Below are 23,270 nucleotides of genomic sequence, written 5' to 3'. Positions count from 1 at the left end.
CCCCATCTGGTCGCTACCTTTCGACCTGTTCGGCATGTGTGGCCCTACCAGGAGTATGATACTCCGGCCAACGTAGATTTAGAAGTCCTGGAGACGCACTGAATCGCCCCCATTCTAGACAATGCTGTTATTTCATCAGGTACGCTGCGCTGCCCTAAAGATCGGCAGTGAATCTTTATCCCCCACTCACCGCGGCCAACACGTGTCAATTGACACCGAGCAGAGCGCACCGGCCAGGAAGTCACACAGACACGAACCAGACCATCTGGTCCTTCAAAACAAAATACCTCCTCCGATTGCATCGTGAACATTTCATCATTACTGCTCCTTCTGGCAAGAAGTCACTGAAGAATGAACGCCCGCCACGAAAATGATCTTCTTTGTGTGTTATTGTTGTACCACGGTTGTTATGGTCTCTTGCGAGATGCTGATCTTGTGATCTTGCGGTTTCGGGAAACCTGCTTAGTCACCGGCAGTCTGCAGCCCACCGCTGTAGAAATGCAGCCAGCAAGTTATGGCGCAAGCCTGCAGCGGAGAGCCTGGTGTGGTGCTGCTTGGCACAGCTGTAATGCAGGCGGTGGAATTTGGCGGTAAGGTAGCAATCCCATTGTGATAGCCTTGACGCTGAAGACACTGAACCTCAAAATTACCCCCAATGGATGTTGGCACTTTGCAAGTGGTAAAAGGATTTAATCACTCATATTGAGCTTTTTCACTACTTGAGTGTTTTACACTATTAATCGCATTCATCTATTCACGCACACACACCAATAGAGGCCGATGCCACACAAGGGGGTCACGGATTTAGCGTCTTGCTCAAGGACACTTTGACATGTGGACAGGGAGAGATGAGGAATCGAACCTGCACCAATTGTGATTGAGAGACGACCAGAACCGATCCAGCAGCAGCCCTGATCTTCTTCCCCGTTCTGTTCATCAGCCTTGTTTTGATCTATTTAATTCAGTTTCTGCTTCAATCAGACTTTAAGATTGACCTCGTTTGGATACAAAACTCCAGTATTCTTTCTTCTTTCATCGTGCACCCACTAAACTGAAAAACAATACGCCATCAGCACAAGAGATCTAAGCTTTCTTTGTGGACATAGATTTCCTTAATTCCCCCAAGACCCCATTAAAGAAAGAAATCAAACAAACAAACCCAAGCCCAGGTTTAAAAACCAGAAGCCTGACGCAGACATACGATCCTCTGCCCATCAGAAACACTTAACTTTATGATCTCTTTAAGTCAACCTTGGACGATGTAGATGTTGCACGTCTGTTTTTACCATTAGCTTGTGTTGGAACCAAGCTTTCTCCAAGGACAATCAAAAACACTGATGTCACTTTAACTAAAACCTGGGACCTTTATTGCTCTTATATTTAAGGCTTCTACTTTTGGTGTTTCTGTCAGTGTTTGGCTTCACTGGAAGGATCGGAGAGGGCGTGTTGGTCACCACTGATTTACATCATTTCCTCTAAAGGTCGCTCTCATCATTAAATTACATGACAACACACAATGTCCTCTTTAAAACCGCCGACTGAAGGCCGTTAAGTTACACTGACCTTTGCTTTTGAACAGTGACGTGATCTGTGCCGCACGTTTGGATGAAAGTTGAAGTTCCATGCCAAACCGTTCCTCCTGTTTCCCCACCAGTGCCGCTGTCAGCGGTGACCAACATGAACGTTTACGACGAGACCATGAGCACCATGATGGTGAGCTGGGACGCGGCGGCCGGGGCGACGGGCTACATGCTGCTGTACCGACCGCTCAACGGCAGCGCTGACCAGCTGGAGAGAGAGGTACGCTCAGACGACGCCTTGTCCTCATGTTAGGCAACAAACCCAGTGAGACTTTAAGACTTTTCTTTTTCCCTTTGAAGTCCACACATTTCAGTTCAGAGGCCACAAACTTTTTCTAATTTCAACTTGACTGAGCCGGACCGGTAAAATAGTGCCGTAATAACCATGAAATTTAAACTTGAAAGTTTTTCTCCGGAGAGTATATGTGACGAAAATTTTTATTGTTTTCACAAAATCAAACAATTACTACTGGAAATCACTACAATCTTAACATAAAGCCGATTTAAATCCCCATTTGCTGATTCTATATCACTGAACCTGTTTTTTTGTGTGTCTGTGTCTTGAAACAGTTTTAATTGAATGGATTTGAACTAATTAACAGTCTTTGTTTGGGTTGTGGCTTCTCACTGAGCGTCGTGACGAAGCGTCTCCAAATCAGAACCACTCATCCAAACAACCTTTTATTGTTCAATTTCAATTGCTAAGTAGACGGAGATAGCTTATCCAAGGTGAGCAGTTTAACAGGGCGAGTGATCCACTGCAAACCTTTCGAACTGAACCGACCTCATTTTGCCTGCTCAGCACTTCCACCCGTGCCCTAAAGAGGGGGAGTCTCCGTCTCACTGCTTCCAGATGTGGGTGACGAGCGCGCCACAGAGCAGGAAGCGGGCCCGGCTCGGGCTCGGACCTGACCTACTAAAAGCAGAGCACATCAGACTCGCCGGGTAATGGGAAGGATTAGCTCACAGTCTGATGTCATGGGGATGATATAAACAGAACAGATGCTGCGCGGACTCCAAACGCCTCCGAGGTGTCAACCTGCATGTGCAATTACACAGCGCAGGAAAATCTCAGGCATGATTTAATGCGCGGCGAGGTGGTCCGCGTTGGAAAATGCAGGTGTTTGAAGTGTGTGAATCAAGACGCCGGAATCGAAGGGGAAGCTTAATTTTATGCCGCAGCGGAAATTATCCAACATAAAGTATAGTCAAGACTTTACGCTGGAGCATTGGCAGTTGTACTTTCCACTTATAAAAGATTTTACCTGCGGCTGGAAAACATATGTAAAGGTTTAACAAATGACGCTGTACTTTAAACAACAGAAGTCATTAAAATATGGAAGTTTAACATACTTTTGGGTTTATGTGCTGTAGCTTGAGTAGGTTTAGGAGCCTGGTTGTCGGAACTTGCTCCTCTTTAGGCTGAGACACACCGGTGCTCGATGTTCAAGCCAAAGCGGCTGCGTCCACGGCAAAGTGACAGAATCAATACGTGCACCTGGCGACGCGTCCACCAGCACTGTTGCGCTGAGAAAAAAGAAAAAAGAAAAAGCACAAACTGCTGACAGAAAGTTGGAGGAAATGAGAAACTCACAGTGGGAAAAATACTCCACACTACCATATGGATGCATGTGCCTTTGACCATATAGACAGCTGGAGGAGGTGCAAGATTACAAAACTGCAACACTTCATACAACAGCCCAGCAGGATTTTTGTCTGAGAAACCCGGCGAACTTAACGGTTCGCCTATAGAAGACATGTCGTCCCTGCTGCACTGCCGTTACGTCACTCTGTTCAGTTTACGAAGCACTGAAAGTCCGGTCAGCAGCGTGGGAGCAGTTCGGTTGCACCCGAAAGCGACAGTGTGTTTTCCAGACATTACAAGAGACAAACACCTTCTGTTTTTTTTTTTTGCCCCCCCCCACCAGGTACGTGTTGGAGGAGATGTAACCAACACCCAGCTGGTGCAGCTGACACCCAACACGGCGTACGCCATTAAAAACTACGCCATGCACGGAGAAGCTGTCAGCGAGCCTCTGGAGGGCAGAGGAGTCACCTGTACGTACCCAGAGATCATCAGCACTTTAGAACACAACATATTAGCTACGCTTTTAGCTCCGTTTTTACTTTCCACCGCTATCGTAAAGAAATATTGGGCTTTTTGGCTGCTACGATACATCATGTGAAATCTTTGTGCTGGACTGAAAATTTAAATTAAAAAAAACCAAGTTCAAAATATAAATGATAGGTAAACAACAAAAGCACTTAACGGTTGGTTTCGGAAACACAAGTTCACACAACAATAAAACTACTGTAATTTCCGGACTATAAGCCACTACTTTTTTCACGCGTTCTGAACCCTGTGGCTGAAACAATGACTCGGCTAATTTATGGATTTTAACGGGTTAACGGTGCCAGCACTACATGGGTGATGCGTTGAGGTGCATCAGGTAACTCCAGCCTCTCTGAATGTATTTTGTACATTCAGGTGCCCTCAATAGTCCGGAAATTACGGTATCTAGTTCCTGCTTGCTAAAAACCCTTTTAGTCTTTCCACTCAATGCATTTCAATGTTACCTTGGACGTGAACAGGAGGCCCAGCCTGATCTGAAGGGACTTTTATTGATCGTCTTCGGGGTGGCTGTGGCTCAGCTGGCGGAGATGGTTGTCTGCTAGACCCAAAATTGGTGTTTCGAACCCGCATCTCTCCATGTCCACATGTTAAAGTACCGGTGGGCAAGAGGAGGTTGAAGCCTTCGGTCTTTTCTTATTGAGCAGGAGACGACTGAGCCCTTTGCACCAACGAGTTCCATTGAGCATAAAGGGTTTGGTCTTCTGTTATTTGGCAAGACAAGACCGAACCTTTTCAACCAATGGTACCCATCGAGTGTGAAGGCTTTGGTCTTCTCTGTAGACAATTAGGCAATAAAGAAAAGGCCCTACCCTTTACACTCAATGCATCCCAATGGTGAATATGTGAAGGAGACTAACCATGCCCAGAGCTTCAAAGCTGTAAAAATGTGCTATATAAATAAAGTCCATTTACCATTTTTAGCAGTCTGGCCAAAGGCAGACAGAACATTTTGTGATTAAAGCTTCTTCACCAGAAAATCCTACAAATCACATCGAATAAGTTTCTTTTAAAATTGAAGTAAAGCAGAGTGATTGAAAATAACTCATTGACGCCAAACTCATTTGGTTTGCTTAACTAGTAAATTTGGTTGATTTATTACATACATACATACATTACATACACTATTACTCTTTAATTTGCTTCCATTCTGCTAATTTTTAACCCCAAATGAACAAAAAACACTCTACATACTCTGCCTTACAGTGATCAGGTTATATGTTGGGATGAACTCTGTCTTCAGAGTTCAGTCAGATTACATAATGTAAAAATAGATATACTGCAAGTCTATTTGATAAAGTGGCCACACTCTGTCTATTTACTCGATATTTCTTTTCTCAGAACTGTTCTGAGAACTGAGGAAAGGTAAGCGCTTTAGTAGCGTTTAGTTGAGTTTTATTTGCATGTCAGCCATTGTTTTATAAGAGCTGGATCACATCACTCACATGCTGCAGTTTATGTTTTGGATTTGAAGGACTTGGAGATAGAAAACAGATACAGTACATTGCAGAAGCGGCAGCAAAAACCAGCCGCCGTCTGTTTTTCAGCTCTTCAGTAAAACTTTTGGCCTCAGACTCTTTAAAGCCTTCGCAGAAACATTGACGGTGATGTCGGAATCAAATATGTTTTTGTGCTGCGGGACAGGTTGAGTTTTTAACGGATCACCCCCCCCCCCCCCCCCCCCCCCCCGCGCACCCCTCCCCCCGCAGTGCCCATGCCAGCCGGCGGCGCCCTGAGGATCTCCGATGTTACTCACAGCACCATGAGGCTTAAATGGGACGCTGCGCCAGGCGCCGTCCTCAAATACATCATCACCTACAAACCGGAGGAAGGCGACCTGAAGGAGGTGAGGCCGCAGTTTGATCTTTCTTGTGCAGGATTACGCTGAATGTACCGGCAACCACCAGATGAACGACTGTGTAACTTTTCAAATGTCAATCTGTGACTTTCAGTTTGATGTATGTACACAGCACCAATTACAACATAGGCAACTCGTAGTTTACAGAGAAACACCCAGCCATCCCACATGATCGTGGATAGGCCAAAGGTTTGAGGTAAAACTTACTTTTATCAGAAAACTGCACGATAAAACCATCTGCAGATAGGATAGTGACGGGCAAACAAACAAACAAACAAACAAACAAGATCCAGTCCAGTCCAGTTTTGTTTGTAGCTTGACCATAGTTGACTGATGTTCTTGCCATATAGTCGTTCCAAAGCACTATATTTAATTTCAAGCTGTGGGTTTTATTTTGTGAATTAGAAACAACTGCATCAATTGTCTGTGTGTCCAGTTCAAACACGTCATAACTCAAAGTGATTAGGAGTCAGTCTGAATCAAACTCGTGTACTCCTGATGTTCTTGGCAACTATTTTCTCGTAGCCAAATCCAAAATGTTAACTAAAACCAGTCCACGGGCGTAAAAAAACGAAAACAAATTAAACACAGTTTATAGAATTTTCAACAGAAATATTTCATCTGTTCAGACCTTTTAATCTCCATCTCAATCCATGTTGGATTTTAAATGCTGCTGAAGTACGAAGCACTTCGCCCCCTGCAATACTTATATTCAGCCGTTTATGCCAGTGCTCAGTGTTTTCAGGTTCCACACATTCCTTTAAGTTTCTGAGGCTTTTTCAAGAATGTGGAAGCACATCTTGCCGGGTCACTGTATTGATCTGCATTATATTCTTGGATTGGGCAGGACCACAGCGTCTCGGGGTGAATTATATCAGCTTCGTCTGAGGCCCTGTTTACACCACATCCTGAAAATGCATTGTTTTTATGTTTTCATTTCAGAAAAGCTTTGTGTTTACAATGTTCATTTACCTAGAAATGGCAGAAATGCTGAAAACAGTGTAGTAAGCATGCAAGGCCAATAGTGGGTGCTGTTGTTTGTTTTTGTAATGAAACCACACACACGAGCGCGGAGAACAATACGCTGTAAACATGAACAATGGGAGTACACAGACATTTGTGTGGTGAGACGACCAAGTCAGATTGTTATTACAGTGGCTGTCAACTATAAAACTACCAAGTCGCAGGAGAATGTGGACTGGGAGTCATGACTCTGGAGGAAACATTGTTCTTACTGCCCATCTACTGAGCATGTGCAGAAGAACTAGTTACTACAGCTGTGATGAGCACACACAGTAGCAGCGTTACAGAAAAGTTGTGTTTTCCCCGCCCGTTCCCATGCAGACAGAGAATGAGCATTTTCACATAAAGTTGCGTTTTCTCATTTTTGCGGAGGCAGAGTTGGAGTCTGAGCATTTTCAAAAAGCTCCACCTTGGGAGCCATTTCCAAAAAGGAGAGAGAGGTTTTTTCTTGTGTAAACAGACACCCAAAATGCAAAAAAATAATTTGTGATTTTGCTTGAAGCCATTGGGCCTCAACAGGCCAGCAGCAGTAGCCATTGAGTGCAGGATAATTGTTGTCAGTTTGATGTGGTTGGTCATTACTCCACAGTGGACCGATTTATATGCCAGTATATTCCTGACTGAGTACACATGCTACTTTATATTCATTTCTTAGACGAAAGTATAGATTTGGTTTGACCGCACTGGCTTTGCGAGCAGACATTTCCCTAATTTCTACTTGCGGACTGTTGCAGGAAGGAAAACTGCTCTCTAATGGCTCCTTGGCTCGAGCAGCTCGTGGAGAACGGCATGGCTGTTAATCGGTGCCCTCTACACGAATAAAACTATAATATGTCTGTCAAAATAGCAATGGAGCGGACGCTCAATCGTCTCAAAGGTCTTTTTCCTCTGGCATGTGTCAGCTGTTGCTCCACTGTCATGAGGCGATTTGTTTGAAAATCCTCCACTCAGAGCCACCTTTGAACGGTAAAACCTCACAAAGAGCTCTGTCACCACGCCGGGACCTGGTCGAGTCACTTCAGTTGGCCGGGCGTCACGGGGAAATGGGGAAAGCAGACCGCTGGCTGAAGAGCTTCTGTCTCCGCTCGCTTTTCTTAATTCCTCACTTGGATATCAGCAAGGGACAAACAGTCTGGGATGAGTCAGCGGTGGAAGGACACATAGACATTTCCAGAAAGTTCAGATGGATGAGCAGCCCAATTCCTTTAAGGATTAACGATGAAAGCTTCTCGTTTCCTAAGAAGAAGCCTGTGCTTTGGATATAGTTTAAGATGGCAAGTGATGTAGTATTTGTACTTCATTACAGCACTTAAAAAATTCTTCCAGCTATATGTAAATGAGCACTTTTTACTTTTCCTTCCTCTATGTGACGGCAAATATCTTTCTCCTCATTAAGTTCTTCAAACTGGCTTGTTCCTTGTTTGGAACTCGATGACGAAGATTCAGAGTGACAGTGAAAGGATCCCAACCGCTGATGGTAACAGTTATCCACACTGAAGCTGCAGATTGTGACCAATTTACGAGCGATGAAGTTACGTCAACAATGTCTAAATGCCAACCCTTCCTGGGTTTGTTCCAAAAATAAGTCCTTCCAAAACAAAGGTCTTATATAAAGTTCAGCCAGGTTATTTGCAGTTTGTTTTATTTGGGGAATCGTTTTAGCGTCTCAAAAGTGCGATACGAGTTGAGTCACGATCTGGTTCACCAGCTGGTTGATTCATGCCGACAAAGAAAGTTTCACTATAACAATATTTAGAATGCGTGTGCACATGTACACACGTACAGTATTTGTGCATATTTCAACTCAACCGGTTATTGTTTTAATTCCAAACATAAACCCCTGAAAACTTTCGAAATGCCAATAAATTAGATGGATTTTCCAGTGTTGGTACTGAGACAAGCTCCTCGTTGGTTCCAGGTTGAAGTTGACGGAGGTACCACCACCAGAGTCCTGACAAACCTCATCTCCCAGACTGAGTACGATGTGGCCGTCACCCCGATTTATGACGAGGGACCCGCGGCCCCGATGCTTGGAACCGCCATCACCGGTGAGAATGAGCATTTCATCAGTACCCTTTGTGTGTTAAAGACAAACAGTTGATTTCCTGCACATCTTCATCCCGCCTGTTGAAATCTTTTTTTTTCTTCAATTATTCAATACAGTTCAATTCAGTTGTATCCAGTTAATTTCAACTCAGTTTGTCGCACAAAGTGCCACATCTCCTCAAACTCTAAAAATGCGCAGCTCCATCTTCCAGACAAAGACTTCAATACCCATAATTTTCTCAAACTGGGATATTTTTTCAGTCTTGTCCCAAGCTGCATCTCAAACATAGTCTGCATAGTTTCTCATTATCACACAAAACTCATGTACACTTGTAACATTAATTAATGCCTCTACGCTGACGATGCACCACTTTATTTTTTCTTCAGGTTTCCTCTTAAGATTTTAATTCGGGTTCATCAGGTTAAGTCTTTACCGTGAGTGTAATTTCTAATCCCAGTTTCAACAGGAAGTCCGTAGTAAGAGATGCTGCTGTTGGTGCGGAGAAGAAGTATTACCTACTTTGCAATTTGAATCACAAGTATATGGGCAGGGCTTAGAAATTCAACCAATCATTGCAATTGGATGTAGGATTAGGACACACGTGTCTCTGCAAGATGAGGCCTTCAAGACTATGTAAAATAATTTTTTTTAAGTGAGACTAATAATTATCATTAACACTTCATCTAACTCCAATACTACAGTATTTACAGCCTTGGTTTGTACAGTCAGTTTCAGTAAAGAGTCTTCACGTGACGTTGCTTCATCTCTCTGAACGTCTTGTAAACATCGTCCCTCTCTCTTTGTTTGTTCCTGTCTTTGCGAGCAGATGTTGTCCCCGCCCCCAAGGACCTGCAGTTCTCCGAGGTGACCCAGACCTCGTTCAGAACCACCTGGGACCACGGGGCCCCGGACGTGGCCCTGTACCGCATCGGCTGGACCAAGAGAGGGGAGGTCGACTTTCAGTATGTAAGTGTGTGAAGAGCAGGAGTCAATATGCTTCATTTGTTCTTTTCAAATCAAATTAAAATTATTAATTTTTTTTTTTGTTGTAATGCTGCTGTTATTACTTGCTGTACTCACTAGTGAACAGTGTTCAGCTTATCAAGAGGCTACAGTGTACCACTGAGATGGTTCTGGCTTGAACTTTCAGTCAGAGATCAGCAAAGTGGTTCACTGCTGTTCTGGAGATGTCGAGAGCAGGAAAGAGCAGGTTGAGCATGCGGGACGGAATTTTTGTCTTGATCTGCTCTGATTGCAGAGTCAGTGGATAGGATTTATTGGTCGGAGTGATTCTGGCCATACAAACAAATATAAATACAGTATATCGGGACTTTTTCCGGGGTGGTCCTGGACTGAAACATACTGATCCTGTCTGTTTGTGGTGGTCCAGGACTTCTCTGGATGGATTTATAGCTCCATGACCAATGGGAGCAGCGCACAGAGTCACATGGAGCTAACAGCTGACTGGTGCCAGCGGCTAAGCTAACAAGCTAACAGCTGACTGATGCCGGCGGCTAAGCTAACAAGGAATTGCGACGCTCACACTGTCACAAAACAGGTCACTCGTGAGCGTAAGGTCAAAATGGGGTCACATTTGCCTGCAGTGTGAACGTAGCCAAAGATCAAATGAAGTCCTGCTCACACGTCGACGCACACGTGCTTCTTCATGTCCTCCTCCAGGCCATTCTGAGTAACGAGGAGACCTCACATGTTCTGGAGAACCTGGACCCGGACACCGAGTACACCGTCACCGTCACGGCCATCTACCCAGACGAGTCGGAGAGCGAGGACCTGATGGGGAACGAGCGCACACGTAAGCAAACCCTGAAAACTTTGCCGCCTCCTCAGCTTCAAGCAAAACTTCATGGTTATTATTGAATCTGCACTGAGAGACGTAACTCACATCAAAATAACAATGTTTTCTCAACGTTCCTTTCTAGTGTTGAAGGCACCAGACGGTATGTGTCAGACTGTGAAGGACAGCTTCCTTCTCACTGTGTTGTTCAGTGTTTGATGTGGATTTGTAATGTGGAAAAAGATGACGTTAACTGGAACACATTCCTTTTTCAAAAATGTATTTAGAGCTTCATTTTGAGTACACGCCACAACACATTATTTGAAAAAATATTATAATGTATTTTCTAGCCTTTTGGCATTACTTCCACACCAGGTTCGAAAAAACTCACCTTTTGTTAAATGTCCTTCGAGAACAATCAAAATGTATAGTGGTCAGTTTTTTGAATGTCATCAAAATTTTCAAAAGGAATATAATTATAATAATTAACATTCAACTTTTTTGTAATCCGGCAAACTTCATAGTTTTTAGTTGAAACTGAAAAGTTATCAAATTTTCATTAGGTTATCTTTATTTATGTATTTAAAAAAGTTTCTTTTTTCCCTTTGTAAAGCTCTTTTGAATTAAAATGTAATAATTTCTTAGCAAAGTTCTTAATGAAACTGCTTACTAATAAGTTTACTAAGGAGACATTGTTTTTAGTACAACTACTTAAAAAAAATCCTTTACATTTCTATTATTAAAAAGGTCATTGAAAAATGTTTGAGCTCAGGCTTTTCTTCATCTTCACACTTACCTTCGAGTTAAAGTTAGTTTTGCATTGGCCAGACATTTCACAGACAGTTTATTGTGGCGTGATAAACTGAAGTGATAAATGCAGCAAGTGTGTCCATTGACTCGTCCTCCTCTTCCACACACTTTGTTTTTGGTCCCATCCTTCCATCCCGTTGTCATGGTAACATGTCCACTTGTCCCAGTTGTCTTCCATCGTAACGCCATGTTATCATCACGTGTTCATCCGATCAGTGTGGTCGCATGTTGTCTTCTCATCGATCGGCGGCTCAGACACAGAGCCGGCAGTCAGTGTTCTGAATTCATCCAGATTTTAAAATGTTTTCTTATTCATGAATTAAATTATTCAACAAGTAGCTTTTCCTACAACTACTGTACCACCAATATATATATATATATATATATATATATATATATATATATATATATATACGGTGAAAATGTAATAATTTGATAATGTTTCAATAGATGTGTTTGTTTTAACACTGAAATTTAATCCTCAATATTAATACAAACCTCAACTTTTGCTTCTTATTATCTGAAAAGATCATTAATTGTAATTTTTTGGGTAATTTTACCCCAAATTAATAAGATTCCAATCATTGTTTTTGCTTGGAATATTTTGGAATTTTGCGTTACTTGAGAGTTCACTGATCTCAGCTCTGCTCTGACCTGCTTCATCACCACCTCATCCTCACTGCCGCTTTCATCCTAAAATCAACCTGTTTAGCTTCCACACCCCCGGACTGTGGGCATCATCATCATCATCATCATCATCATCATTGTCATCACCCTCCTCATTACCTCCATCATCTTCATCAGTTTAACCGCTCTTCAAACACAGAGAGCTCCCCCTGTGCAGATCAGCTCACTTTGTGCTCGTCTATGTGCCTCCAGTTCCTCCTCAGCCTCCTCGAAACCTGAAAGTCTTCAACGCCACCACGTCCTCGCTGGCGCTGAAGTGGGACCACGCCCCCGGCCCCGTGCTCAACTACAAGGTCACCTACAACCCAGTCGATGGAGGAGAGCCTCTGCTGGTATGTCCATCCATCCATCCATCCATCCATCCATCCATCCATCCATCCATCCATCCATCCATCCATCCATCATCCATCCATCCATCCATCCATCCATCCATCCATCCATCCATCCATCCATCCATCCATCCATCCATCGCTTAAATCCTGCTAACTGTTTAGTCCTTATTTCACATCACTGCAGGAGATACTTAAAGATTAAACTGCAGTAAACTTTAAGTATTTCCAACTGTTTGAGTACTCTAAATGTGGTCATGTGAAAATCAGCCCCTCTGAAAACACGTAGACGAACACTTGGCTCATTGTTTTGTCCAGAGACAATAGCTGGAGCTGCTCCACTGACTCTGAACAATCGACCGACCTCAGAGATCCACACCGTGTTTTCTTAAGGTTTTTTTTATTTTTTACACCCTGAATGGCTTCACTTCGATGTTCAATTTACTAAATAATGAGTCCCTGTCTTCGGTCTCGTGGACCCATGCTGCCCTCTCATCTGTTTGTCCAGGATGGGAACAACAATACCAGTAAATTCCTTCCTCGGGTGTATTTCTGTCTGTTCTGGTCTCTTTCTGCTCTCGTCGGGGTGCGGAGGCTTCCATCTGTGCTGCTTTTTGACCTCCTGGATCGTCTCCGGTCCGTTTCAGCCGCTCAATGACAGATCGGCGAATCCCTGAAGCCTTAAATCTGTCAGACAGAGCCGGACGAGTCCCAGCTCACGTGTAAAAAAACATAATTTAGCAACTGCTGGATCTGAGGGAAGTTTTAGATCTCTGCTGCCTCGGATGCAATTTCAACAACCACAAAATGATTTAAAAAAATTTTAACTCTGCCAGAGGAGACGATTAAAGCAGCAAAAAATAAAGAGATCCCTCCGTTCTTCTTGAATATTTGTGACAAAATTTAACAAAATACTGCCTAAACATGTTGAAAAACATAGTTTCTTGTAAATAATTGCAACTGATGACACTTAAATCTTATATTGAACTGCAAAAACATTGTTATTGCTTTAGTTTCAGATCTTTTTGTGCTTACCATTAAATCAAATTTACTCATAAAATGTGACAAAGAACTCATAAAAAGTGTTCAGTTAAAGTCAGTCTTTCAATTTCTTTTATGATTTCAGTACAGGTATTAACTATTATATTACCAAGCAGGCCAGTTTGTCACTTGTTAAAAATGGCTAGTAAGGAATCGGAATAGTTTTCCTAAAGCCAAATGAAAAAACAAAACAGTTCAGATTGCGAATACTCTTAATTTTCTTTCTATTATGACTCATCAGTTTGATCTATTTCACAGCGCAGAAGGAACTCTGCTCATCGACTCTGATATTGGAATATATTCAATAGCACAGCCTGCCGATTGCGTAGCCTTGGATCAGACGTTTTCGCTTGTTTTGGATCGGTTAAGGAGACGCTGAGCTCATCCGCAAAGCAAACAAACAGTCGAGTATCGTATGACGGTAGGCCTGCAGCTCACTCCGCCAGATGCTCTCAGTCCTCCGGTGCACACGTGTGACGCAGGATCCATCTTTCAGACGGATTGAAGGCACTGACATCACGCCCCGACCCTGACGCGTTGTTTGGGGGAATACTGTCATAACATCTCAGAGACACAAAGAGAATCTTGCTGGAATTCTTTAGGGAGCGCCTGCGGCTCCCTTTCATCTCCTTTTCAAGGCCGGACGCCGTGTGGAGTCACCGCGCAGGAATGCGATCCAACGCTGGACACCTCCGAAAGATCTATGTCACACTGCGAGGCCATAAAACTAATACTAAATTATGCAGGAGGAAGGAGCCTAGACAATTATCAACCAAGTTTTTTTCGTGTGGCTACATACTTCCACTGTGAGCAGAGCGGGATTAACTTGAAATATAAGAACACTGCTGCCAGCATCATCATCATTGCGGTCTTCGCAGCAGGTATATGTTGAGTATTATAGCATTAGCATAGCTCCTCTTTACTGAACAAGGAGCAAGATCTCCTTTGGAGACGGTCTCACCAGATCTCAATTCGCAACTGGAAAAATGATCAGTTTCACAACATTTCAGACTATTCTCTCTTTCTGTGAGAACGTCTGGCCTTTTGTTCAGGCTGAATTTCTAAAACGTTGATATTTTCACTTGAGCTGCTGCGACGCCATCTATGATATCCCAGAATTCCATGCGCACAGTTTTCCGAAGACGGCGTCAGTTATCGAAACGTAAACACAGTTTGATGGCTTCAAATTCCAGTTTGTTTGTAAACATAGTGATCGATTTGGGCAACTGCCGGTTGGAAATCAGTCATTCAGCTATGCAGCTAATGTAGCTAAGCTAGTAGTCGTTACTTTTATTGTTTAAAAAAAAAAACCTCTTGGTTTGTTCTTTATATTTTACCATTTGTTACCAACAGTAGCGGTAACAGCTACCACCCGTTAACCGTACAGTTAGAAAACGGGTCATTTGGTCCAGTCAGCCAGCACACGGCGGAATTCTGAGGATTCCTGGCAGGTGACACCTCCAGGACACCTCCAGGACACCTCCAGGACACCTCCAGGTCCTCATCAATTCATGCTGCCGTTGTGTGAAAATCTTAGATGATGGAAATGACGACCTGACTTATTCGTGAAAACAACCATACGTGTGTTTGGCAGCGCTGTAAACACACCGGCTGACCCTCCACCAGCTCTTGATTCAGATTTTAACATCTTCATTCAAACCATTCATCCATTCACCGCTTCATTTCCCCAAAACGCACTCGGCCACTGTTCCTCAGGACGGCGTCTGCAAACTATTACGATTATTTATACACGAGTAAGTAAAGTATTCCCCTGGAGGACAATCCAAGTAGGCCTGTGGGAAGTCCTGCACAAACAACCAGGCAGTACATCATGAAATGGATACGACGCAGTAAACACATCCACAGCGGGGATAAACAGTTTGCAGGGTAGCTAAGAGATAAACGACAGAGCCGTTTATCTCAAAGTCACATTTACATCACTTTTTCAGGTATTTGGCACTTCCAGGGAGGTCAGAGTGAGATTATTTTCTAGTGAAGTAACTAGGTTTCTTGTATTAATCTGGAATGATTACATACATGTCATTTCTCACAGTCACACAAGGATTTTTATCATTTTTGAGAAACAATATGTGATTTTAATGCTAATATGATAACGCTGTGTTCCCCAGCAACGTGTTAGAGACTGTTATGAAATCGTAAATGTATATACAGTTACGGTTCCTAACAGGAAGACTTGGCCTGAGCATTTCTTTGTGGAGTTTACATGTTCTTCCTGTGTACGCACACGTATAAGGTTTTTTTCTTTTGTGTCATTCTGTCTCTATGATTTTTCCTCGAACAGCTGCAGGTCGGAGGGAAGAAGTCGACCGTCACCCTGCAGAAGCTGCAGCCCGACACGCCGTACTCCGTCAGCGTGGCGGCCATGTACTCCACCGGGATCAGCACACCTATCTCTGGAGACGGCAAAACCAGTAAGACGTCTCATCAAAACAGGAAGAAATGCAACTAAGATGCTTTTTTTTCTCTTTTGCTACTTTTGCTGATTGAACGTATACTTTTTGTGTTTTCCCTGCAGAGCCTCTGGGCGGAGTGAGGAACCTGCAGGTTCTGAACCCCACCATGACCACCCTGAACGTCCGCTGGGAGCCCGCCGAGGGCCGCGTCAAGGAGTACAAACTCGTCTACGCTCCTGCTGCAGGAGGAGCCGAGAGCATGGTAGGACTGGTAGGCACCTGTGTGTGCGTGTGCGTCTTCCACTTCCTCTTCCTCTTAATTCAATCCTCAGTTCAACAAACATATTAACGTTTTTATCCTATTGGCAATGTGGGAAACAAAGTCAACGTTTAAAGGTCATTTTCTGTCGATAACAGATCACTGCTTGAAGTTACAAGCATTTTTGTTTTAAATTGAAGACTTTATTTAAGATCCAAGTTTTAAATCTGACCTTCAGAATCTTGATCCTCAAACGAAATCAAAAGTGTTTAATGAAGCTGGGGTAACAATAAGAGCTGGAGAAACTGTGGACTTGTGGGTGATCAAACGCACATATTTTGGGATTGCCCCATTGTCCAACACTTTTGGACTAAAGTTAAAGGACTAGTATACTGAATGGAACAGTTGACAGCACAACTCCAGCTGAAGACTCACATATTTGAAAGAAGATTGGGACCTAAGATGGGCAACTAATGCCTCTTTTTGGAGTTTTGTATTTTTTCTAGAAGTATGTCTATTCTTTTTTCCTGGTTCTTTATTTCAACCATATATATCTTTTATTGAGAACGAGGGCCCAATCTCAGGACTATTGTTATTGTTTGTATTTACATTGACTGTTGTCAATAAAAAGTATTTAAAAATAAAAAAGTGTTTAAAGGCAGTCAAAATGGATCTTTAGCTGACAAACTGCCTCAAAAAATAAATATGTGCTAAAAACAACCAACTTAGCATATACAATAGTCCCACTTTTAAATTTTTGCAGGACAATAAAATATCTTCCAGTTATGGTTTTACAATTTCTGGTGAACACTAGGAGTGAATGTATACTTGAAATAGTTGGTTCTTTATTCATATAATTGCTTAATTTTACTCTCAACTACTTAAAACACTGACAAAGGTTAAATGTACAGAACAGATCACTCATCGTAGTTCGATAAAACTCAATGAAAAACATGTCAACTGTTGGTGAGTTTGGGAGTTTAGTTTGCAGCTTAAGTCGGCCTGGTGATGGCACCAGAGTAAAACTATATTCACCTTTTCACTGTTGTCTTTGCATGCAGTGGTGATTTCTGAAGCTAATGTGTGTGACTTGTCGTTCAACTTTCAGGAAACGGTGTCACCCGGAACCACCACCAGCGTCCTGCGAGGCCTGCAGCCCGACACGCTCTACACCGTCTCCCTGGTGCCCGTCTACCCCGACGGAGACGGGAAGGTGATGTCTGAGAACGGAAAGACGAGTAAGAGTCCACACGTGTACTGAATACTGAACATCGTGTTACATGTCAACAGACGTAACCGTGGTAAATACATGTGGTGCAACCAGCCAGTGAAGATAAACTGGAGGTTTAAACGTAGAGGTTATTATCAAGGTAACGCGTGAAAAGAACTCGCAGAGAGTTATTAAAGCTTTAAATATTCATGTTTCTGTGTTAAACTACACATCCCATATATTACTACCACCAATAAACGATATACATTTCTGTTAACCTGTTACTCAATAGTTTTGTTATGACCATTCGAGAGCTGATGTCTCCATCCATCCATCCATCCATCCATCCATCCATCCATCCATCCATCCATCCAAAGTGGAGTACCAAACAAAAACCTCAATGAGGCTAGAATTATTTTTCAAGGGGGACCTGACATACAGTAGCCGATACAAAACAAACACAATCAAACATTCCAGTTTCTTCTGAGAAGCCTAACCAACATGCTAAAAGGCCCCCAAGGCCAGAAGTAAAGTGACTGTGAGTTAACCCCTGCACCACCATGCAGCCCGAGTCATCCTGAAATCCTGAAATCAATTGTGAATTCACCAGGAGTTATTGAAGAAGCCTTAAACGGCGGAGGGATGTTCTTGTGGTTCCTGTGAGGAGTCTGACTGCTGTGATTGTTGATTTAAACATGCCAGAGAGAGTTACTGTAATCCAAACGGGGGCGTAATGAAAGCATGGCAAGTCTCTGTGGAATAACATCGACCTTGTTTGTGGAGAAGGAAGAGCCAGAGTTGGACAAGTTTGTTCACATGCAAAGTTTTGCTGCTGACTTGAGTGAGTGTGGCTTATGTTGACGTTCTTGTACTTTTGATATAGTGAAAATGAACAGCAGGAACAGCATCAAACAGGCCAACTCAAATGATCGACAACACCTCGGTTTTATGGCTTCATAACGAGCCTTGTCAATCCCATGAGCTTACCCGGGATAAACATAATTATACCATGACGCAACCACAACCGAATGAAGCCATTTATGTAAGTCCAGAAACATTGAGTGAAAGCTGGGTGTTAGTGATGTATCGTGAATCACAGGTTATAAAAATCATTACCACTCATCAGAAGCAGATGGGTGACAGGTGGGTGCAGCTTTACATCGATAATGATGAAATGTGAAGTCAAGTCTTTTCAAATCTGACAATTTATGAAGGCTATTGGTGGAGGAGACGGTCATAGTTCCAAATGTGGAGGTGGCATAAACACTTGCTGTTGGCCTCATTTACACAACATTGTTAATAAAAAATCGCATCTCTTGCGTTTTCGTATTAAAAGAATTTCGTGTTTCCGCGTCAACGTTTTCCATGGAAACAGCAGAAACGCTAGAAATGATGCAGTTAGCATGTTTGTCCGTTGTTGGCGCTGTTGTTTGTTTTTATAATGGAACCACACACACATGCAGCAGAGAACAATACGCTCTAAACATGAGGTTATGACCTGTGATCCACGATTCATCATTAACACCCTTCACTCAGTGTTTCTGGACTTACATTAATGACTGCTGTGGTTGCATCATGGTTTAATTACATGGTTTATTTTGCACATGCGCAGGAGCACATTTCAGAAAAGTTGCGTTTTCCAACCGTTTCCACGGAAACAGAGTCGCAGCGCTTTTTGAAAGTTCCATCTTTGATGATGCTTTCAAAAAGTTGCATTTTAAGTGACGCCGAGCACCGTTCTCCTGTAAACGGAAACCTAAAAGGCACCAAAACTTTTCTATTTCCACTTGAAAACATTGTGTAAATGGGCCCTTAAAGTCTGTCTCGTTACTCGTCCGTTAACTTGACTTGTGCCTTTCAGGGCCTCTGGGAGGAGTGAAGAACCTGCGGGTGACCGACCCCACCATGACCTCCCTGACGGTCAACTGGGATCCAGCTGATGGAGCGGTCCGCCTCTACAAGGTCTTCTACGTGCCCAAAGCTGGCGGACAGGAGCAGATGGTGAGACTTTCCACTGGTCAAACTTCCACAACGCTGCTGTAAAGGCAGATGGGTAGAAAAACATTTCCCTCACGTTCTGTCTTTGCTGAACAGGAGCAAGTACCTTTAGGCACCACAAGCATCATCCTCAGGAACTTGATGCCCGACACTCCGTACACGGTGTCGGTGTTGCCCGTGTATCCCGCCAGGGAAGGAAAACGCCAGTCTGAAGATGGAAAGACATGTGAGTCACGTTTAGACGACATCTTTAAATATAAATCTCCCGCAGAAATGACACCTTCAGTGTTCTTTTGAATGTGTTTTTAGTGCCTTTGAGTGGCGTAGGCGACATGAGAGTGACCAATCCCACTATCACCACACTCACTGTTAACTGGAACGCTGCTGACGGCAACGTGCAGGGATACAAAGTCATCTACTCCCCTATCGATGGAGGTCTGGAGATCGTGGTAAGATATTCCTGCTAGTCATAAAGAGGTTGATCGATGAATAATGCTCAGATATAATGACTTTGATTACAATGGGATGAGTAAAGTTCACTCAAATTAAGTTTACGTCGAACTTAGGAAACTGTATGTAGGCTAAATTAAGTTGATAATGGATCGTGAACATCCACATACACATTGAGGTTGCGAGAGGAACAACAGTAAAGTTAATGCAAGTTCATTGAAGTTGAGTCAGATTTATTTTACTAATTTAGATTGAGTTGCTTTTAATCAGATTACAAGAAGTTGATTAAAAATATATTGACTTTAATCAGTTTAGCTTGGGTCAGAAAACACCACTTTTCTGAAATGGCGCTACTGCACACGCTGTAGTGAATAGTTGTTCTGCACATGCTCAGTAGATGGACAATGACAACATTTTCCTCCGTCGTGTCATGACTCCCAGCCTTATTGTCCCGGGACTTGGTAGTTTTAGAGTTGACAGTCACCATGATAAAAATCAAACTTGCATCGTCTGTCCATATGAATGTCCTGTACTCCCAGTGTGAATGTTTAGAGCGGATTGTTCTCTTTGTACACGTGTGTGTGGTTTCATTACAAAAACAAATAACAGCACCCACTACTGGCCCAAAATGAAAACTACACGGTTTTCAGCGTTTCTGCTGAAAGAGAAGTTTTCACTTGAAATGTCTCGTTAACGTGGCCTCAATGATCTGCTCACAGCCACATCATTTAATACCCATTAGCTGCATTACCTCTTTGTGTGTAATAACAACAATAACTGGTAAACTGGCTGTCCCAGGTGGGCCCACACTTTGCAAAAAGTCTGGAAAGTCGTTGCAGAAACCAGTAAATACTCGCAGTGGATCCACACCCGTAAAATAAAACATTGGGAGTAAATAACAGAGGCTGGAAAGTAACACGGTTTTGACGCCTTCGAGATCTTTCAGCAGAAGTTCGTAAAAAAAGCCGTCGGAGTCCGTTTGAACCTCCAGAAGAAGCCAGACGATCAAAGGACTCAGCAGGGGTTTATTACTGACGTCATGCTTTTTCACAAGCTAATCCCGCCATGCGCTAGCACACAACAGCATCGCTAATCCTTGTTTTAGCGTCATTGTTGTGCGGCTCGCTCGCCGGCTTTACGTTTGGGGAGTGCAGCTTGGACAGAAGTGTAAATCCTGCAAATCAGCGGGCTGTGATAAAGTCCGCGCAGCAAAGAGCTGTTGAGTCGCGGCTCCGAGCGCCGTCTGACCGGTGACGCGTCTTCTCCGGTTCCTCTGTTCACGAGCGGGTTCTGCCGATTACGCAACTCTTAACCCACCAATTAGTATGTCAGAGCAGATTTTACGGGAGGATTTTTAACATGCTCTGCCAGAGGAATGTGGCTGCCCCGTCGCTGTGGTTTCACAGGTCGCCTCCCAGTAAGACGAGAAACAGCGCACATCTTCAAGTAATGTCAAGAATTAACTGTTGAAATAGATTTAAGCAGATAAAAGAAAAAAAGCCACACCAAAAAAATGTCGAAATGATTTCGAAGAAGTCCAAAAAAAAAGTTGGGATTCGAAACAGATTTGAAAGATTTGCCATTGAATTCAAAATGAGCTCATATTTTCCATGAAATAGTAAAATGTGTCATTTTCAACATCTGGTGTGATGTTGATGTTCTATTGGGAACAAAATATAATGTTTTTATTCAATTTGCATTCTTTTCATTGTATTTTTAATTACATTTATCAAAGTGTCCCAACTTTTCGGAGATGCGGCGAATTCTAGAGAAAGTACCTCAATTGAAAATCACCCCAACAAGTTTAAAAGGTGCAGTTAAATGCACTCTATTTTGACCGTGTAGGAAAGCTAAACTAGTCAATGCAATACAGAGAAAAATAATTTTGTAAAATGTTTATAATGAGTATGAATATGGAAGAAAAAGGGTAAAACAAATCCAGTTTAAAACTGTACTAAAATCATAAGAATAACTTATCATTCACTGAATATGAGTAAGGATAGTCAGCACACTATTGGTGCTATAAAATCCACTTTTAACATAATAATTTTGATTGTTTTTACTGTTTTTTAAAGACCTTTTGTAGATTTGTGGAGACCAGGGGTGTCTCCTTGAACAGTTTTCAGTTCAGGGGTCACATACAGCCCTGTTTAATCTTGAGTGGGCAGGACCTCTGAAGTAGTACCATAATAATCTTTAGATTTAAAGTTAAAAGTTATTCTTTGTTGTGGCGCAGATCATTTCTGATGGAAATGTCTATTTTCACAAAGACCAAACATTTCCTGGGGAAGACTACTACAAACTAAACATGAAGCCAATTTTAATGAAACCTTCTGGTGCAATAGACAGTAAAATGTTTAAAAGCCTTCTATCGCTGTTGCATTGTGGGTGTTTTTAACAAACTCACGCGGACAGCACGGCTTTGAAGCTAATGCTAGTTTGCTAGATTTCATGACAGCGTCACCGATATCTCAGCTCAGGTCTCAGTGTCGTGTTGTGTCTGCTTCTCTTAAGAAATTTGTTTCAAAAAATAAATCAATATGTGTTTTCCTTGAATATTTCTCATTTACTTGGCGGTTTGGCCGGATTGGAGCTCTTGGTGCAGAATAAAAAAATGTTTAGTGACTTAAAGAAAAAAGCTCTTTTAAAGGTTGAAAAGATGGTTGTCTGATTAGATTTGTCTTCTTGGTACATTGTCAGAGTTTTGATCATTCCTGCGTTGTGTCCTTTGTCAGGAGGAAGTGTCGGAGAGCACCACGTCACTCGTCCTGCAGAAACTGCTTCCCGACACACGCTACAAGGTCATGGTGGTCCCCGTCTACGCAGAAGGAGACGGACCCAGTCTGTCCGACGTCGGGAAAACCCGTGAGTGTCTGATCTTAAAAGTATGGATCTTCTTCCAGTATGTCCATGGACAAAACTTCTACAGTATCACTGTATTCTATATGTGTTAATAATATGATTTACCGGCTGAGAACTCACCAAAAACTAAAAAAAAAAAAAAAAACGCAGCCTTTGTTGAGTCTGTATAACACCGATTCTAGACCTTCGAGAAAACCAGGAAACAGTTGTATTATTGGCAAGTGGCTTCCAGACAAACGGCCCCCCGGACGTTAGTAACTTCCTGCTTTGAAAGCAGCTGTGTGAGTCTCGGATCCGAGCTCTGACCGTCTCTGTTTTGTGTTTTTCCACGCTCAGGGCCGCTGGGCTTTGTGAGGAACCTGCAGGTTACCGATCCCACCACCAGCACCCTCAACGTGCGCTGGGAACCGTCCGAGGGGAACGTCCGTGAGTACATCGTGATCTGGGAGCGGACTGCCGGAGGAGACCCCGACAATGTAAGACCTCGCTGGTACTCGCCAGGACATCATCAGCACATGTTGACATCCTCACAGTTTCATGTTCAGGATAAAGGCCGATTCGTACTCCATAAGAACAAGAAGAAAGTTTGGCACTCCGGGGTCCTGCCAAACAAAATGGCATCATTTTCTTTAGCCAGCTCCCTCTGGCCAGCGAAATGTATTTCTGAATACATTTGAAGTGAGAAATAAGCTGCGCAGTTGAACAGTTAAAACGCTGCTTCACAGATGTGTGGCTGTTGTGAGGGGGCGTGGCCTGCAGTAAAGGGGCGTGGCCTG

The 23,270-nt window shown here is 43.0% G+C and overlaps 1 protein-coding gene across 6 annotated transcripts in view; it reads left to right on the top strand.

The window, feature by feature from the left end:
* col12a1b (collagen, type XII, alpha 1b) overlaps positions 1 to 23,270 on the top strand; it is a 143,144-nt gene that overhangs the window by 58,125 nt on the left and 61,749 nt on the right. For 4 of the 6 annotated variants that reach the window (XM_080490675.1, XM_080490674.1, XM_080490679.1 and 1 more), the window contains 16 exons: positions 1,655 to 1,800; positions 3,509 to 3,638; positions 5,421 to 5,557; positions 8,511 to 8,640; positions 9,466 to 9,605; positions 10,320 to 10,452; positions 10,580 to 10,597; positions 12,124 to 12,263; positions 15,604 to 15,733; positions 15,838 to 15,986; positions 17,083 to 17,212; positions 19,046 to 19,185; positions 19,279 to 19,408; positions 19,492 to 19,631; positions 22,368 to 22,497; positions 22,831 to 22,970. In XM_080490675.1, the coding sequence (XP_080346801.1) occupies positions 1,655 to 1,800; positions 3,509 to 3,638; positions 5,421 to 5,557; positions 8,511 to 8,640; positions 9,466 to 9,605; positions 10,320 to 10,452; positions 10,580 to 10,597; positions 12,124 to 12,263; positions 15,604 to 15,733; positions 15,838 to 15,986; positions 17,083 to 17,212; positions 19,046 to 19,185; positions 19,279 to 19,408; positions 19,492 to 19,631; positions 22,368 to 22,497; positions 22,831 to 22,970 (2,063 nt within the window). The remainder of the gene's footprint in view (positions 1 to 1,654; positions 1,801 to 3,508; positions 3,639 to 5,420; positions 5,558 to 8,510; positions 8,641 to 9,465; positions 9,606 to 10,319; positions 10,453 to 10,579; positions 10,598 to 12,123; positions 12,264 to 15,603; positions 15,734 to 15,837; positions 15,987 to 17,082; positions 17,213 to 19,045; positions 19,186 to 19,278; positions 19,409 to 19,491; positions 19,632 to 22,367; positions 22,498 to 22,830; positions 22,971 to 23,270) is intronic. The other 2 variants (XM_080490676.1, XM_080490677.1) reach the window with 2 other exon arrangements.

This window comes from Lipophrys pholis, assembly GCF_963383615.2.
Source record: "Lipophrys pholis genome assembly, chromosome: 21".
Taxonomy (NCBI): domain Eukaryota; kingdom Metazoa; phylum Chordata; class Actinopteri; order Blenniiformes; family Blenniidae; genus Lipophrys; species Lipophrys pholis.
The sequence above is the reverse complement of the archived record's forward strand: the minus strand, read 5'-3'. Positions and strand labels throughout refer to the sequence as shown.